Here is an 18,669-nt window from a genome sequence, read left to right as displayed (position 1 = left end):
AAGAGAGACTTGGTACAACAATTTGTTATTTAATCAAGATATAAGTAATGTTTCTGGGTTGCATTCTTTATAATGCATTGTCTATTACTTCAAGGAAATCCCAGTTGCAGTTTCATAATGCCGCTGTTATAAACCAACCTAAAAATTAGCACAATAAAATATTCCATTGCTTTCGGTCTCTGATTAATCTTAGAATCCTGGAGCTTAGACTTTGGGGGAAACCTGAAACGGACTCTGGGCTCATTTTACTCTCTTAAGGGTACAAACAAATCTTAGTGTCTTAGTCAAGTAAAAAGAAATATTCACACATTCCTGCCGTGAATTTTGGTTAAAACAAGATCTATCCAATGAAAGTACTATTACAGAAGCATATCCAAACTACAGATTGGTTACTCTACATTTACTGTTTACTTGCACTCAAATGAAATCAGTATTTTTCTTTTTGTTCTACTAACACTATTGCACCAGCTGGTTAAAACAATTTAAATTAATTTAAGTAATTGTTTTTAAAATTCTGTCTCTATTGTAAAATGTCAAGGTGCAATGAGTGGATTGACTGATCACCACTAACACTCCATAGCATCTGCACACAGACTATTAACACACTGGAAACTAAACTGGAGTAAAACGCTGTATCAGGATTTTTCCCCAATAGCAATACTTATAAAGGACTTTCACTCAGTGTATGCCAGCCAGAAAAGCAAATATAAATGAGATTCTGCAGTAAAGTAAGTAGCTATTAGGAACTTCAGGTCAGTGTACACATACAAAACAAAACATTTTCCACTCTTTAAAAATAAATCAATTTTAATTTTGAAAGGCAATACGATTTTTAAAATATTTGACTTTATTTTTAAATCTTCATACAGAATGCAATTGACACCCTAAGTATTAGTACTACAGGAGAACTACGTAAGACACTGCATTGGACAGATTATGGGAAGAAAATGTGATGTAATGTCATCTCAGTTTAAACTGTATGTAAGAAATGCAGAAGAGCAGGAATCTGAGCTCACCAAGGCCCCATGTCTGTCAAACTCAGTATCTGGAAAAATATATTTAATGAAAGCTAGTCCACATTTTAGATCAAAGTTTAATCAGCAAGGAGTGTACATAAGGGTATTAGCTGCAAACAGTTTTACTGGTTAATCACCACATAATACTTCCTGCATTAAAGAGGCCAAAACCCTTTCTTTTAATGCAGGTTTCCTTCAATTTGTTTTAAGGGAACAAGCCCTATGTATATGCACGTGTACATCTATATCTTTTTTTAATCTCTGTTATAAACCCATTAGAAATGATTAAACAGGAATTAAAAAATCCAGTGAAAACTACCGTAAAAAAATAAAATCAACAGTATACTTGTCAAGAAACATTTCTCTCTATAAGAAACTGCAATTGTGTTTCAACATGATTGAATTCAAAGAGGAAAAAACCTGACGCTTCTTTGAATTTAAGATCATATATGATTAGATATAGAGATATATAATTATTGGAGATATATATATTTAGATTGCATATAATAAATTATGTGTTCAAAAGGATTCCACCTTCAACTTCTAACACAGTATGCTCATTAACAGAGAAGTGCAAACTGTACTATTAGAAGGATATGGTGGAAAAAACATACCTATCAGGAGTGCAGTTTCCTTTTACTATCACAGCTGCTTAGCACAACACTGGAAGCATGCACTGTTTTTACTGGCACACAGACATCATTAGCAATAAATCTCCTTTCTAAAACAGGGCTAAATTACTCTGAAAACAAAACAAAACCCCAAACAGGTATAAACTTATATAAACCTACTACCTTGATAAATCCTTAAGAAAACTCTGGTTTTTCCCCTATTTATTAGTATAGAAATATTCTACATTAAGTAGATAACTGCATCCTGACATAATACTTGTGGACAGATTTAATAAAGAGTAAAGAGATATAAATGCACCCTGCTTTCAAACAAACTAAGATTTCACTGTCTGATACAATGGTGCACAACAAATAAGTATTTATCAGCACTACCATAACAGCAGCATCTGCCTATTAACAGTGATGCTTACCACTGAAATTTCATCTATCTCTGCAGATTTGCAATGGGCTCACTTTCACAGAAAGTTCACTGAAAACTGATGCTGCTTCCTCTGTACATACTCTCTGACACACAAACCAAAATAAATAAGACATTTCCCCATCCTAAATAATCTCCTGAAACTGTTCTTCTGCAAAAACAGAGATAGGGAAACGAAAAATCTAATACCACTAGACCTTTTAGATAAGTCAAATCCTCTTTGTTTTAAGGAGTATGTAAAGAGGGTATGTCATTGCATTTGCAGATCAAAACCACTTGTGGCTCATACTTCGCTTTTTGTGCAAAAATGGAAGGCAGATCTGGAACTTAAAAAGTCTGAAATGCTACTATGACCAGACACAAGGTCTGGCTGGTTTTCTTTTTGACTAGACAAAGGCCAAAAACCAGTTTTTCAGTCTAGGGTTCCCGTTCTATCTTGTCCACAAATCTCCATCTGGAAAGGCTCCTGCAAACCAATTTGAAGACACATATATTAAACAAAGAGCTAGACAGGAAAGGGATAAGAAAGCAACACTATGGAATACTTCCTTCTAATTTTGATACTTAAAAAACAGCAGATGCTCTGAAGCTTAAGCTTTTAAGTGAATTACAAGCTTGTTGTGTGTTTGCTTGCCTTTTTTTAAAAATAGAAATGATAAATACGTTTCAATTACATGTACATTTAATTGAAACAAAGCCCTTTTGATTGTTTCAAAGGTGTAATGTTTTTACACTACATAAAAAAGAAAGCAGAAAATCTTGATGTGCGTTCTCTATAGTCCTACTGTCATCATCAGTTTTACTCCATTTCCTACTTGTGCAGTTCAAGCACCTACTGTACAGAGAGCCCCTATGGCACTTTCCATAATAATATTAAACACTGACTTGCCATACCTTCCCCCTCAACCGAAATTCATGCAGAACTTCAAAGAACATTAACATAATCTCTAAGTGGGAGTGAGAGAGTGAGTCGTGGCAATGATTTCAACCTGAGGTCACATCTTTTGCTTCATACCCCATTACTGCACCTTCGACAATTGAAAGAACAGAAGGAAGACTGGGCGTGTGTAACACTGGTATGATCACTACTTACAAACTCTTAAAAACCCAAGTCTGGAATAAAATAACAAGGAAGCTGAAACAGTATCTTCCTTTACTCCAATCCTCGCAGACACTTGTCTGACTACTCTAATGGAGTACTTTCTGCTTCTAAACCAGACTTAACCCAACTCAGACAGAAATGAACTGTCAGTTTCCAGAATTTTCCCACTTCAAGTTTGCTGTTCCATCTTTGAAGTTAACAAATTAAGTATCCTCAAAAGGCAAATAATTTTAAGTTGCATTTTAAAGCCAAGTCCTATCATCTGCTAACTTAAGTAACAGTTAAAATCCCTTCAACGGCATTTGATACAAAAGTCAAGTCTTGGAAACTTGTAGCAATAAAGTTGAACGATTCCAAACTTCAATTGGTACTAGGAAATTTAATTTTATAGAAAAAGCAGATGTTCTACTTCACCAACTCCAGCCACTCAGAATGCATGCAGCTGACCTGCCTCCTATCCAGATGTTCTTCAACTATCAAGAAAATGCATTAAGTTATCTGGAAGGCTTAAAAATCCAGAAGAATCTGTGAAGAATGACCAGTGAACAACAGCAGAAATGACAAAACAGTCCAAAACACGAGCTCAATCTGACAGTTCAATTACCTTAAAGAAAAAAAAAACCCACCTTCCACATTCAAAAAAAAGCCAATTTGAAGCACCTTACTCTGAGACCTCTAAAGGCACTGAGAAGGTAGGACAGCATGTTTGTACCAGATGCTCCACTAGACAAGAATTCTGCTGACACAGGCCTAAGGACCACCCCCCCGTCCCCATTCCCATTCGTTTGATCCCATGTCACCTTTTATGACTGCCTGTGCTTGGCTAAAAAGACCCTCCTTTCATATCAGTTCTTTCCTAGATTTGAAAGTTTGTGAACTCTCCTAATGCAAAACTGCTTTTAAGTCATATGTCATACACTTGGAGGACAAACGTCTGAGCTACAAGACTTCACTGTCATTTAAGTGGTGTAGCTGAAGACCTCAATCTCAGTTCAAAGATGTTAGACCTGAGTCTTGGAACAAAGTTTTTATCTTCAACTCAGGTTTCAGGCCTAGCCTACTCCACAGCTGGGTATTCTGACAGGGGCTCTTATCTGATTTATTTCTAAAAGTCTGCTCCAAGAAAGTATCCATATTAACTAAATTCTTTTATTTTCTGCTTAAAAGCATGAATGCAACACCAAAATTTGCCTTACCAAGTCAGTCAGTCCACCTAAAATAATTTTTTCAAACTGATCTTCCTTCCTTTCTCTTTTCTAGCCACAATAATGGAAAATTCAGAGCACTGTTTGAAAAAGAAGTATATGCACACTTACTAGAGAAAATAAAGATGAATGCAAAGTTTCCATCTGATGAAGAACATAGATCTAAAGGCTGTCTCCCTGGAAGCTGGCAATTCAGAAGCAATAAGAGCAAAAACTCTTCATACCTTCTGGTTTTGAATATGGGAACAGAAGAGTATGTTTGCACATGCCATTCAATAGGTTTGTTTTCTTCAATGGTTCTTAAGATTGGTGAAAGTGGTAGTATCAAGAAAGAAATTAATTTCTCCTTTATTTTCAATCGACATTAATATAACTGTAATAACCAAAAGCTTCGACATGACAAAGATGATTTCACTCTGCTTCTGAAAGCGTTATTCGTCAAAAAATAGTGAAAACCAAGCCCTTACATTACAACACAGTGACAGAAAAGGGGGGGAAAGCCCAACAGGAGTTTCAATCTATATTAAGCATAGAAAGGTAAACTTCTGAGTCATTCGCATGCTATTTAGTGTCACAGCGCATATTTGCCGAGGATCTCCACATGATAAATAAATACAAAGCCCAGTAAGTTAACTCTGTCAAAGAGATTTTTTTTCTTCATGACTGGAGTGACTTAAGGAGGTCACAAGTGAGAAAGCAACAGGCATAAGATTTTGTATTTTCTTGGCTCAAACGATAAAAACATAAACCACAATACAATGGGTACAACTTAAGTTTTCAAGGAAAACTTCTTCAAGCTCAACAGCAGCTAGCAGCTTGTCTCTATTTGCCATCACTCTAGATCAGAAGAGCCCACATGCTTTTTTTTTTTCTCCTTTCCTGCCCCTTTCAGTTACACTTGAGCTCTTTGACTGAAAAGGTCTGGAACAGATTAAAAGTCCAACCACAAAATAAAGAGCCTTGGCATGTACTCAAGCCTGTCTGGGATACACATACGCAGTGGGCCCAAAAAGGGAAGCTATGCAGCAAGAAACCCTTAATCAGTCTTTTGGACATTTCTAACTTCTTTCGGTTTTAACTGCACAGCCTTAACATTTGATGGAGTTTCAGTATGCACAAGACAAGTAGCTTTTGCCCTTACAGTTAGACTACTCTATTTACAGGAGTACAAAACAGTTCTGAAAAGCAAGATTCATCTCATGACTTCTGTCAATTAAGGCCTTTTTCACACTCCTTTTTAATTCCAGCTCATCACTGGAAACTGTAAAGTAATACATGTAAAGAAAAATAGATACCCTGCAAGATTACCTGAGTAAATATAATTGACTGCAAAAGGCAACACTGATTTTCAAAATGACTGCTTCCTTTCCAGCCTTATTCACATATTAAGTAATTGTGAAGTTGCAAATTACCCACACACACCTCTTGCAACACGCAAACAGGTCTGTAGCTCTGGCTGGTGTTAAAGCCAGTATGGACAGTTGCCAAAGCTGACGCCCCACCTTTGGACTCAAGTTGCACAGTGGTTCAACCTGTCTACAAACTGGTGAGCAGTTTATAAACAAACTGGGACAATCTGGTATTCTCCATAAGAGTAAATGGATGCTTTAAGTACACACTCAAGCCTAAAAACAAAAAAATGCAGGAATTTCTAACAGTCAAGTCAGAAAACAAAACAGAACAGTGACTGTTGAGTTTTGTAGCTCTGTATTTATACGGCATTCATGGAGTTAATGCCTCTCCCAAAAGGGGCCCACAGTTGTTGTTAGGTCAACCCCTGTAAAGCTTCAAAGGTTTTGTATCCCCTCAGCCTGACCTACTCAGTGATCTGCACACTGTTTTCATTTGGCTGCACTGAGTCCAAAAGTAAAGCCTGAAAACCACAATGATATCTTCTTTTTTTTTTTTTTCCCTACTGTTTTTCCATGGCTCTGGAAAAATAACTACAATCCGAAGGAGTTGAAAATAGTAAGTTATTGGGAAAACAAATCAAGGGCAAATTAATACAGCTAATAAGGCTTACACATACAGGTCACAGCTTTGTACAAAAACAGAAATGGTAATGCTACTTTAAATACATTACTTGGACAATCTAAGAAACTAGTTTAGAGTCTTCATATTATACACGATTGCTTTTCATAGTCATCAGTGCCAATATTTTACTGAAAAGTCTGCACTTCTGCTCTTAATATGGATCAAAAACATTACTGAAAAAATTACATATTAGTTCTGTTTCTTTGAATTTCTACATCTAGATTTTGTGATCCTTCACTTAACTTACTATTGCTATTTCCAATATTACATAGTCTTTACCCCACAAAAAGATTACTAAAGTAGAAACAACAAAACTAATTTAATTTCTCACCGTACTGTTTAAAACAGAAGGTTTTGTTATGATCATCACTGTGACAAGCTGGAATTATAAGCTGGTATATATTTCAAGTGAATTTAAACAGCATAAATTATTATTTGACAATGCCCTCTTAAGACAGCACAAAGGAAAGCAAATATTTGTTTGGGAATTAAAAGGTTCTTCTGTGGTAAAGTTTTGCAATTTTAAAGGGAAGAGTGAGCTTGGCTGAAACTGTCTCTAAATAAAGTAATTTCTGAATGTCACCACTTTTGAGAACTGTATGGATCATATGGCAAAATACCAACCCGTAGCACTAGATACTTGGGTAACATACAGTCCTGAAGGATATATACTTATAGTTTTTATCTTTAAAAAAATTATTATTTAAATAAGGTCTCTATAACTCAAATTAAAATATATTTTAATTGTACTATGAAGTTTTGAAAATAGGCCTGCAAAATTAAAGCTGAGTGAACTGACGCAAATCAATAATTCTGAATTGAGATGAACTTTTACCAAAGCGTGGGTCAAGCCTTGGGTCTAGCCAAGATGTGGTCTTGTTCTTATGGTTTATGTAGTAAATTTCTCCATCCTGGGTCATAGCTTGTTCCCATCCATCGGGGAGTGGGCCTGCAATATAGAAGGAAGGAGTTGATGGCGGGCTCTTGTTTGCTCCAGCTGAAATTGATCTAAAAAAAATTTCAACATTTTACATATATAACAGTACATGAAACAGAAGAGTTTCAAGCTCATGTCTAACATTTCTGGGATAAGGGCAAAGAAGTGCTGAGTGGGAAATCAAGGAACAGAAAACACTTCTATCATTTTGATTTAGGATTTGGAGTTTAGTTTTAAAACTTGTTTGCATCCTTTCATATGCTTCTGACACTTCCTTCTGATATAGCATTATAGTATAAAACCAGCAATAAGTCAAGCCTGCCAGAATGAAACCAGCATGAGCACCAGGAGAAAGAAGAATAAACATATTCTACTTCTCATAAGAAAGTTCATCTAGTGATTAAAGCACAGCAGCAGCAACACGATAACACTGAGGAGATTCTGAAATATTCCTCTTTCAAAAACAATTAAAAAATGTGACAAAACTCATTTTCCCTTTACCTCATAATTTTCTGTGAAAACATGAAAGGCTTAAGCAGGCAAAAATGCAAACCTGAAGAACAGGGCAGGCAAACAAGCAATGACAAAGCAAAGGTAAGAAGACACCACGAGTAGCCAGAGACACAGTGCTATGAACAGCAGTGCTACACACCTCTACAAGCAGAAAGGCACACACAGGGAAAACTGCTTTTAAAAAATGCTAAAAGGCAGGTAGGTGATGGTTTTGTGGAGTTCACAGCTAATGTCTGAACACAGACCTTAGGAGGGCTCCCCTTATGTTCCAATCAGCAGCTTTCAAGAAACCACCTTTCATTCCTACACAGTTCTTAAACCATCTCTATATGTACATTCATCTGTATTTTGCTTAGACTGAAAACTGTTCTTAAAGTTACATTCATCTCATCTGGCAGGTGCTTAAAAAACATATAGTTTTGAATTCTTATCCTCACACAGACACTAATTTTTTAAAATAGCTAAATTAGATACAGGAATATCTTCCCTGCATTTTAGATTTAAGTACAATCCTAAAATTATATAACAAAAGATCCACTACAATGTTAAGGATAGAAAAGAAATTAGAACAAAACCTGCTGCAGCAGCAAGCTGTCCTATTGCAAACTCTCCTTCCACACTTCTTCAGTATAATACATTAATACACTACCAAAAGCTATCTGGCTGTTAGACTTGGACTAACAGACTATTCTGTATAATATAAGATACACTAAGTATGCACAAACATCATAATTTCACACGTGAGATTCAGATATACACACAAAAATATATGTATCTCATAAATACCTCCTATATGCATCTTCAAACTATATTAGCTCTTGACTGTCATTTTGTTCTGAAGTTGTGCTCCTTCTGAAAAATTCAGTCTAAAGCTGGGAGGGACTTGGGGAGCAGGATAGATTTGTTTGCTTAATCTCAAAAGATGTTCTTGGAGAAACATCAAAAAGAGTAAAACAATAATTTGATTGCGTTCCAGTAATATCTCAAGGCATAACCAGGACAAGAATTTCTTGTGGTCTTTGAAGATCCCTTGCAAACTACATTTCTAATTTAAACTTTCATTTTGGCTCAGAAAACAATGCCCTTCTCTAGCAACTTCACTAGTCAACCATTAGAGCTACAGGTTTTCAAGTGAGGAAAAACAGTGAAAACTGGACATTTCCTTCTCATTCCTAATGCTCATAAACTTTAAATGTTACATACAAGTAACAAGAACCTCAGCTTTTATCAGAAGCTAGTGAACAGAACAGGCAAGAAAGAAGGACGATACTTCCTAACATATTCACTGTACAAAAGGACTTTGATGCAGAGTGGAAGGTTCCAGTGCAAAGAACCCTGTATTTTGTTATACCCAAAGACCAGTCAGATAATCAGTGAGATGGTATTTTATAAAACTGGGGCACAGGAGCACAGTGACACGGCCCCCATCATCTAAGTGCAGAAGCTAATGAAGAACCGAAAACACTCCTTGACTGCTAAGCCAACACACTAGCCATGTGGTAGACCTTCTCACTATCACTCTCTTCAGAGTCCATCTAAGCCACACATCACTTGGAGAAACTCAGCAAGAAATTCTCTTTTGAACTGCGAAGCCAAAAAAACCCCATCTGGCTCTAGGAAAAACAAAACCAGCCTTGGGGTGTCAGTCCTGCTGAACACTGAAGTCAATACTGGTCCAGCATGTTCCTTCGTGACAAATAAGAACAAAATGCCTTTGAAGCAGGTTGCCAGGAGCTGATCAGTCCACCTACCTGGGAACAATACTACTTATGAGATTCAGTGATCTGATGAGTACTAGCTTACTGGAGACAAACCTGGGCAAGGTTCTTCTTCCAAATAAAATGCACAGCTGTGGAACAGGACAGGAAAGGTCCATCTGCTCACCTGGCTGTCACAGCAGCAAACCTTCCTTGCGAAGTGCCATCAATGACTGCAGAAACAGAACTTTTCTCTATACAAACTTTTGGCATTAACAGCGTTGCTTTCTTCTTGGACAACAAACTGCTCCCATATTTCTGCTGACATCCTTACATGTTGAAATGGTAGTTCAAAAATTGATTAGTACTGCTTTCTGTAATTCCTGTTTGGTTTTTGTGAGTAACTGTGACACTAGAAGTCTGATTTTCTAACTGGTTGCCTGACAAACTGTATTAGAGGCAAGTACCAGAGGAAAGACGGAAAACCATGCTGAGGAATAGCAGGCACATTCATCCAGTGCATCTAGGAAAATTCCTTCACAATTACATGTCCCTTTTCACCCAAAAGGCTCAATAAGAACAGAATTTCCAGCACTAGCTTTTGTGACTTCAGTTATCTAAGCCCTATATTGCTGCTCTTCAGACCTTCTCACTAAATTTCCACAGTTACTGTAGCCCATGTGGTACAGAAACAGCAATGATGGGTCTAACCAAAGGTCCATTTAGTCCAGACATCTAGCCTGGTGTGATGGACAGATCCTGTTACTGAAAACAGCCCATTTAGTGAGTGCCGTAGTCTACAAACTTTTAAATAAAGCACTGAATACACACACAGACCTAAAAGTTAAAGAGGCTATGAATAGTCCCTTGGCCTCCAAGTATGCTCGGCACTGGAAGAGGTTCTCCAGGGAAGTGGTCAGAGCATCAAGTCTGCCAGCGTTCAAGAAGCATTTGCCCAATGCTCTTGGGCATATGGTGGGATTCTTGGGACATTCATGTGTAGGGCCAGGAGCTGGACTTCAATGATCCTTGTGGGTCCCTTCTAAACTCAGGATATTCTATGATTCTATCTCAAGTTATTCCTTGAACTAGATTCTGTCTGCTTACTAGGTACCAAAATATCTTTCAAGTACTTTTCCAGTCTGCCCACCAACAATATCCCTGTGACATGGGCTCCTACCAGTTCTGTTTGGTGCTTCTTAGGTCAACAGAACACTATCACAATCATAAGTTTACAATTCTATGAGATTATTTGCAAAGGAAGAGACAACCTTTCTAGGCAACTCACCCTGCACTGTGGTACTTTTAAGGACAAAGTCATAAAAAATTTAAATTCCAATTTCCAAATGTAAGCCATCTGTACATAACTACTGATAAGGCATTCTTCTGTAACTAAATATTCATATAATGGTGTAACTTAATATAAATAACATGTAATTTCAAAAGCTGGTGTACATGTCTCTTCGGTGCATGTCTCCACATTTTGTGAGACTTTTTTTACCTTCTCATATGCCATGAAACATGGAATGCAAACCAGAGCTTGCTGCTGGCAGAGAACAACAGCAAGAGTAACAAAGAAAAAATTTAGTAGAGATTCCAACTATACTGGGATACACAGGGAGTCTTCCAAGTCCCTACAGTTTCTTAGATTTAATTGTAAAATAAATGTAAATAAAGCCATATTTTATCAAAAGGTCAATGCATATTAGAGGGAAGCTGTATCTATATACTAAAAGAATATGTATAGACAACGTAGGAACTAGAACACCTATATTCAACAACAGGAATCACCTCACCTAATACAAACACTGATCTCCAAGAACTTTCCTAATCTTTTTCTGTGACAGCTGAAATTTTTCCCTTCATGCACTGACACTGTAATTCCAAAACTTTTTAAAATTATAGCGAAGTCTACAAAGTTTACCTAGAGTAGATATTTATCCTGTCAAATTAGTAAAAATTACAAATGGACACTATTTAAAAAGGGGTGTTTTTTGCAGATGAAGAAAGCAATGAACATTACTGTCATGGAAATACTTAGAAACTTGATTTTCACAACAGATTGTATATAATGTTGACTGTACACAAAGCAGAATTTGTAGTAAGACTGGTTACGTAGAGGAGAAACATCTAATTGAAGTGAGCAAGAACCTAAGAGAACAGCTAGAACTTGTTTTATTTACTGGCATATTCCTTCCTACCCTCCTATCACCCATAAGTTATGAATTTGAGTGTTCATTTTCCTACCAACCTTTAACATGGCACTACAGTCTCACCTTAAGAGACAAAAGAATTGCACTAGGTCAGTAAACTCTCATTGGGAAACCCAACTGAAAACTGCCACATAAGACTGAAGACAAAAGAGGACAAAGACAAGTAATCTGCTCCAAAGCTAATTATCTAAGGTCTATGCGCAAGCGGAAGAGGCTAAAGTAAGCAGTGCTGTCAAACATGATTCAGAAAGTAAAAGCATCTGAAGAACCGAAGTATGTAACTACAATTACTATCCCACCTCTGTTATATCAACTGCAATTGTGTAAGAAACAGCCACTGTTTATTTTCAAATGTATAATTTTACCTCAGTAAGAGATGTGTAGGTGATGTTCCTCAGAAGAACAATGTACCATTATTATTACTTTTTTTTGTTTGTTTGTTTTAAATGAAGACAGAAGAACATAGTTTCTTCTGTAATACCTTCAGGGAAAAAATGGTTAGAAACAACACAAAAAATCAGAACAGTCACAAATAATTTTTATATACATGTGGGATATTTACAATTAACAGGATTGTTTCCTTCCCACTATTGATGTGAATATGCAATTGTATTTCGCAGAAGATTAACCAACAAATGCCATCTAAAAGAGCACTGGGCTGCTTTCTCTGCATACATATGGCCCAAATTATTTTAGTTGATTATGTGTAGCAAGCTAAGATCAGCAGGACTGAGACAAAAAAAAAAAACCCTCACTTTTCACTCTGATGCCTTCTCGTAAAGGTAGCATGCTAACTAAAACTCAAAAAATAATTCATTCACAAAATCATGCCAGGAACAGATAAAGCTGGATCAGATGTCTATTAACTTCCTCAAAGGAACATTACATGCAGAAAGATACATGGGTTCTCATCCAGTCTCAAGTGCGTGAAGAGATGGAATTTCTTAAAACAACCTAAAAATTTCAACCTCATGCTAAACTACATCTTTCCCATTTTTATATTTTAAACAATCTTTTGACTTGCCTTTACCCTTATGACACCTTCTAGTTATGCTTTCTTCCCATTTTTTCTGGGTTCTACTTTCCCTATTTATCCAAAAAGACAACAGATTTATCTCCAATATGCACACGGCAGCTTTCAGAGGTCTCCTCTCTCTGCCTCTTCTGTTTGCTTTCCTGTTCTTAATTCTAGCTAATGATGGGAATTCTAATTCTGGCTAAACAGTTAAAGCTCCTAAAGACTTTTGAGACAGCTCCCAAAAATCTCTCTTGCATTTTATCACAGTAACTTTACTCACAAGCTCCTATGGTGGTACATTAAAACTCGGACAGTAACTTTGATTAAGGGTTACAATTAACAAGCACTACACAAGGTCTATACAGAAAGCAAAACATTCTTCCTTGTGGCATTTCAGACCTATTTTTGCAAGTCAGTGACCTCCAGCTGTCACAATACTTACGCTCAGTTTTTCCCCATATCTTTCATGAAAGACTCTCATAGCACTAGGGCATGTTTCATTGCCAGCAATATTTCATAACAGGAAACTTCTGTCTTAAAGGTCTCAGCTTTATTTCCCAGTTCTTGAGGATGAATATCCAAATTAGAACATTAAGCAGTCTTATAGCCATGACGTTGACACTAAGATTTAAGTTCCACTATGCTGAAATGGTACAAGAATTACTTGATTTTTCCATTTCTCTCAAAGATTTTTTAAGAGGCCACCATGGAAGCATAAGCTACCGTGAACTCAGTAGTAAAAACCAACAAAAATAGATATAAGAGACTTTACGAAAAATAAATATACAGTCATAATTTAAAGTTAGTACTAAACATTTGCCAAATCAGGTATCAGAAAAAGAACTGTACCCAATACATGCAGGTTCATCATTATTTAATTCCAAGTAGACTTTTGTTAATAGCAAATAAGGGTAAGCAGATGCATCCAAAGAGTCAGTTCCAAGTCATACTACCTCAACTGATTTAAGCTTAAAAAAACCCTAACACCATGTAAACATGTAACTCAGTATACAGAGAAGTTCTTTGTTCTTCATGCACTTTATCCAATTCAGAGCACTGGTGGAAAAAAACTTTACATGATTTTCAGTTGATATTCAACACAGTATGATATGTGAAATTAAAAATAAATGTTGAATAAACCTGTATTTAAATAAGAGCTTTCTCAAATCACAAGACAACCCACTTAAACATCTGAACTGTTTTTTATTGCATGAGCAACAATATCTATGTGGCACCACTCACTCACAAACATCAGGCAATTACATGTAAATTCTTTATTTTCTTTCAAATATAGTCCTCCTGTGCTGATTGCTAGGTTCTCTTCTCATTTGTTACCTTGTTACAATTAAAGGTAATTTTTTTGCTAAAGACTCTTAATTTCTTTTTAAGTACCTAAAATGAATCCTACTTTACTATCAGTATTTTTTCCTATTCATTCTTGGTACAACTGAAGGTTTGAGGAGTTAACTGAAAATACAGAATTTATGTCAATATTGAAACAGCAAGCACCTTGTTTTAGCACAAACAAGATAAGCCAAAAACCAAGATAGACCAAGGGAATTGTTTCCTTTCTCCTATTCTCTGTTCTTCAGAAGTGTCCCTGCAAAAACATGTCATCTCTATTGCTGCAGATTTCCTGAGACAGATTTACAGAAAAAATAATCAAGCTATTTTATTTTCATATAAGAGCCTGAGACCTTAATTGCTGTGAATCACGACTTCCTGAACTTGAACAGGACTCATTTGTTTCAGGATAATCCAGTCTCCTGGCCTAGCCAGCAAAAAGTTTGATTAACTTCCCCTCTACTACTCAGTCATGAACAGCACAGTTTGGTCACGCCTGTTAATCTTTCAGTATTGTCTGCAGCACATGAATTGCAGCATGAAACAAAGCTGCCTAAACGGACCACAAAGAGCAGCACCAGAGAAATAACCTTTGTGTAGTACGGGAACAGCAGACATACACAAAATACAATCAGACTGTGAGAAAATAAATATAACATGAACCTCCGTGACAGACAGAAGGTGACAAAGCAAGGGAAAGACCACAGCATTCAAACTAGCATGGCACCAAATTTATCTGCTTGCTGTCTGCATAATAAGGACAAGAGAGCTCTGAAAACATACAGCAGGTTCTATAGCAAGAACAAGAACACTTTACTGCTACCTAGTGATGGCCCCCCCAGACCAGTTGAAAACAATTCTGTATTCCAGGAAAAGACATCAGACTTCCTCAGCTATAGAAATAATCATTATGATACTGGATTTTGGAAATAATAGAAAAACAAGAGGAAAACCAAAACATCTCTGCTTCTAAACAGGATTTTCTAGGTGTTCCCTTGATGCATTTAGAGAAGACAGGAAAAAATGAGATATTCATAATAAATGTAGGAAATGTAAATAAATGTCAGTGTACTACATCCGGTCAGTGAGTAAGGGGAGACAGAAGAACAGTGCAGAAGCACAAAAGCTTTAATGTAAATTGATGTTAATTTAATGGAAATTCTGGACTTTATCAATTTAACAGCATTTTTGGCCAGAAGAAACTAGACAAAAATTCTGCTTCCTTAGAAATTTGAACCATTCATTTGAAAAAAAACCACAAATCAAAGAACTACAGTATAAATATAAATATTATAAAAACATGACTATTATAAACACAATTATTATAAAAAATCTCTTACTTCAAGTATCAGCTTCTTGCTTGATGCATCAGACATGAACAAATTTAAAGTTTTAAACCAGGATAACTACAAGAACATTTCTTAAATGTTCTTCCCCAATTACAATAGCTTGTAGTTTCTTTATTTGTATGATTTTTTCATAAATACAGATTTTGCTTACCCGATGCTGAGTTCATGATGTTCTGCTGCACGGAAGGACTAGTGGGAGCTGTAACATTCATCTGGGAGAGCATGGCCTTCCTAGGATCTTGCCATGTTGTTGTTTGATCAATATGACTAAGACAAAACAAAGCGAGAGTTAGGACAGTCATGCATTCACAGCAATGACCTGCTCACACAGAAAGTTTAACAACAAAAAGTTAAGCCTGCCAACAACAGCCACATTCAAAACCAAACAAGAACGTTTGGATTCTCTCCAAACATCACTGTATGTCAGATTCTCAAACCCTTACCCTGGCTACCATCACTTTCCCAACCAACAGCTGCAGCAATCAGAGCGGGAGATAAGGTTCATCATGAATATTGTAATCTAGACTGTTGTACCATAACTAGATTTTGTATTCTTGAATTAAACATTCTCTTCCCTCTTCTCATTGATTAGTTATTTGCCATTTTTAAATGTGACTTCACAGACTTTCAAACAAAGCCAGTTATGTCTGGAATCTCAAGCACAGTCCAGTACCTTGGCATGATGAGTTCATATTCAGTGCTTAGGGAGTGGTAATGAGCTGGTTAGTAAGTAACCACTAGTCTTCCCAAACTTGCTGTGCATAGACCATGTACTCAGATTATTTGCTGGACTACTCCCCTCACCCCTAACAACTGAACAATCTCTCTGTGGCAATTTAAGTAATCATTCACATTAAAGCAGTAATGTAAAAGTGATGTGCCTTTCAACTAACGTGAAAAGATGAGGACAGTGAAACTGCCAAGTAATCCACCCAGCCCTTTGCAGAGCCTAACTTTCTGTTTTGAAAAAAATGGAAAGTACGTTCAGCGCTGTCATTCATAAACGTATTCAATTCAATGAAAATACAAATGTGTAACGAATGATTACTTCACCTTTTGACTATGTGATGAGCATGTTTTGCTAATGAACAACAAATGTAGGTTATTCGTAACAAGCACCAATGCTATCTTTATGTAATTAAGCAACACTGAGAAGTACATGTTGACAAAAATACAACTCCCAATACACACTGAACATTGACAACAAAGTTGGTTATCCATTCATTTAGAACTGGTATCAACTGAAACTCATATTCAGATTTTTTTTATCAATTTGAATCCAATGCATCATTAACTTGGTACCATTCTTTTCTTAGATTAATTATCCTTAAAATTAAGTTTTTCTGGATTGCATGGAACACCCATTTTCATTTACTTCAGCAAAATCGCAACATTTAAATTCAGAAGAACATAAAATGGGACAGTAGTCACCAAAACAATTACTGATATAGAATTACTTATCGCATTCTAATCACTGAAGGTACTTTCTGTTACAAAGTAGAACATACCACAAACTGGTTTTTAAAACTGTTTTAAGATATATATTTTTTACCCTCTCTAAACATGCACATGAACAATTCCAGGTCAAAGAGTTACAGACACAGTGTAGTAGGGTCACAATACAGCTCATTTAATAGAGATATGTGCTGGTTTTGTCTGGGATAGAGCTAATTTCCTTCACTACTAGCCCAGTGGCTAGTACTGGGCTATGTTTTGGATGAACGTGGCTTCCCTCTGATTGTCGCACCAATGATTTAAACTGTTTGGTGGCTGGGTTTAAACCTCAGCAAGGTACTGTAAGCACACTGCATCTCTGGTTGTGTATGTTTTCAAATATTCTGCTCCACTGAGAAACATGCCACATACAGCATGATTTCTTTATTTCTTTCTTTTAGCCTATTTATTTATAAAACATGGAACAGCATAGTAAAGACTGCCCTATATATACTGGACTATACATAAACCTTCATACTGGAGAACACTTTCTCACTTTTCTGCTGGTCAATTTTGCAAAGCAATGAAAACAGGTAAAGATAACACAGATGTAAAAACAGTGCACAGTAATGTTTCACAGACCATGTGTTTAAATTACGGTACCAGCATGTGCTACTCCTCCCCTCCATTTCTGATTTGTTATATTTGCTCAACTCAATTCTGGGAATAGTGGAAACTGGGAAAACACCACTGCACCCATGATAACACATTCATTTATTTCCATTTAACTCCTATAAAAATCCATGTAACACTATGAACTTATGTCTACCTAAGGTACATAATTTATAGCTTTTCTTTTTATATGCTATTTGAGTGTAGAGTAAGAAACAGAAGGAAAAGCTTTTGTTTCCCTACACTACAAAACCATGTTTTGCAATCAACTGTCGGAACACAGTGAAACAACATTCACCAATTTTTCAAAACAGATCTGAATACAGGATAGATGAATGGACTACAGATGAAGCAATTTTAGAAGTACCTCCAATTTGAGCACAAGGAGAGCATTATCAATTCCTCAAGACTGCTTAAGCATACCATGCTAAGTACAGTTAATGTTCATATGGAGTTTTTAACACAGACAGTTATTTTAGACAGCAGCAGCTTCAAACTTTTCCCTAGCTGAGTATCACTTGAGAAAAGTCAGCATGTTCCTTACTTGACCAACTAAACTCCAACCAGTAGTCATTGTAGAGCAAAGAACCACGAAAGAAAAGTCTCAAAAGTAAGCTGATTATATCAATATCATACTAATCATATGACTGGTTCAAGAAGGCAAACTCCTTTTTTTCCCCTCCCACTCAGCTCTGTGCTTCCTGACCTGCATATCCATTTTCCCTACACCTTCCCTCGAAACCCTTCTCTTCAATCTCCATCAAATCACAGTCCTTCTATGTATCTACCTGCTCCATATCCTGAATGTTTGAATGCTATATACTAAGAAACCACCCAAAACACATTATGACAGATCAGTTCTTTTCCACAAATTCCAAACCATGCTCACCAATTTATGGAATACAAAGTAGGCAAAGCCCCATTCATATGGATGAAATGTTTAAATAAATCCTAGTACTCAAAATCAAATCATGGCCAGGCTTCGTGAACGAAGATTTGGGAAGGGCTCTACCCCCGTTTGTTGCAAGCACGTTGGTGGCTAAAAAGGCCAATACGAGAGAGGCATGTCCGGTTGAAAAAGGCAC

General features: G+C 36.5%; 1 protein-coding gene across 1 annotated transcript in view; it reads right to left on the bottom strand.

Annotated features, from left to right (window-relative positions):
* YAP1 (Yes associated protein 1) overlaps positions 1-18,669 on the bottom strand; it is a gene marked incomplete at its 5' end in the record, with an annotated part of 86,812 nt that overhangs the window by 21,769 nt on the left and 46,374 nt on the right. The window contains 2 exons of the mRNA XM_029960972.1: positions 7,243-7,356; positions 15,630-15,745. Coding sequence (XP_029816832.1) covers positions 7,243-7,356; positions 15,630-15,745 — 230 coding nt within the window. The remainder of the gene's footprint in view (positions 1-7,242; positions 7,357-15,629; positions 15,746-18,669) is intronic.

Source organism: Manacus vitellinus, unplaced genomic scaffold (assembly GCF_001715985.3).
Source record: "Manacus vitellinus isolate BGI_N305 unplaced genomic scaffold, ASM171598v3 scaffold_2_pilon, whole genome shotgun sequence".
Classification (NCBI taxonomy): domain Eukaryota; kingdom Metazoa; phylum Chordata; class Aves; order Passeriformes; family Pipridae; genus Manacus; species Manacus vitellinus.
The sequence above is the reverse complement of the archived record's forward strand: the minus strand, read 5'-3'. Positions and strand labels throughout refer to the sequence as shown.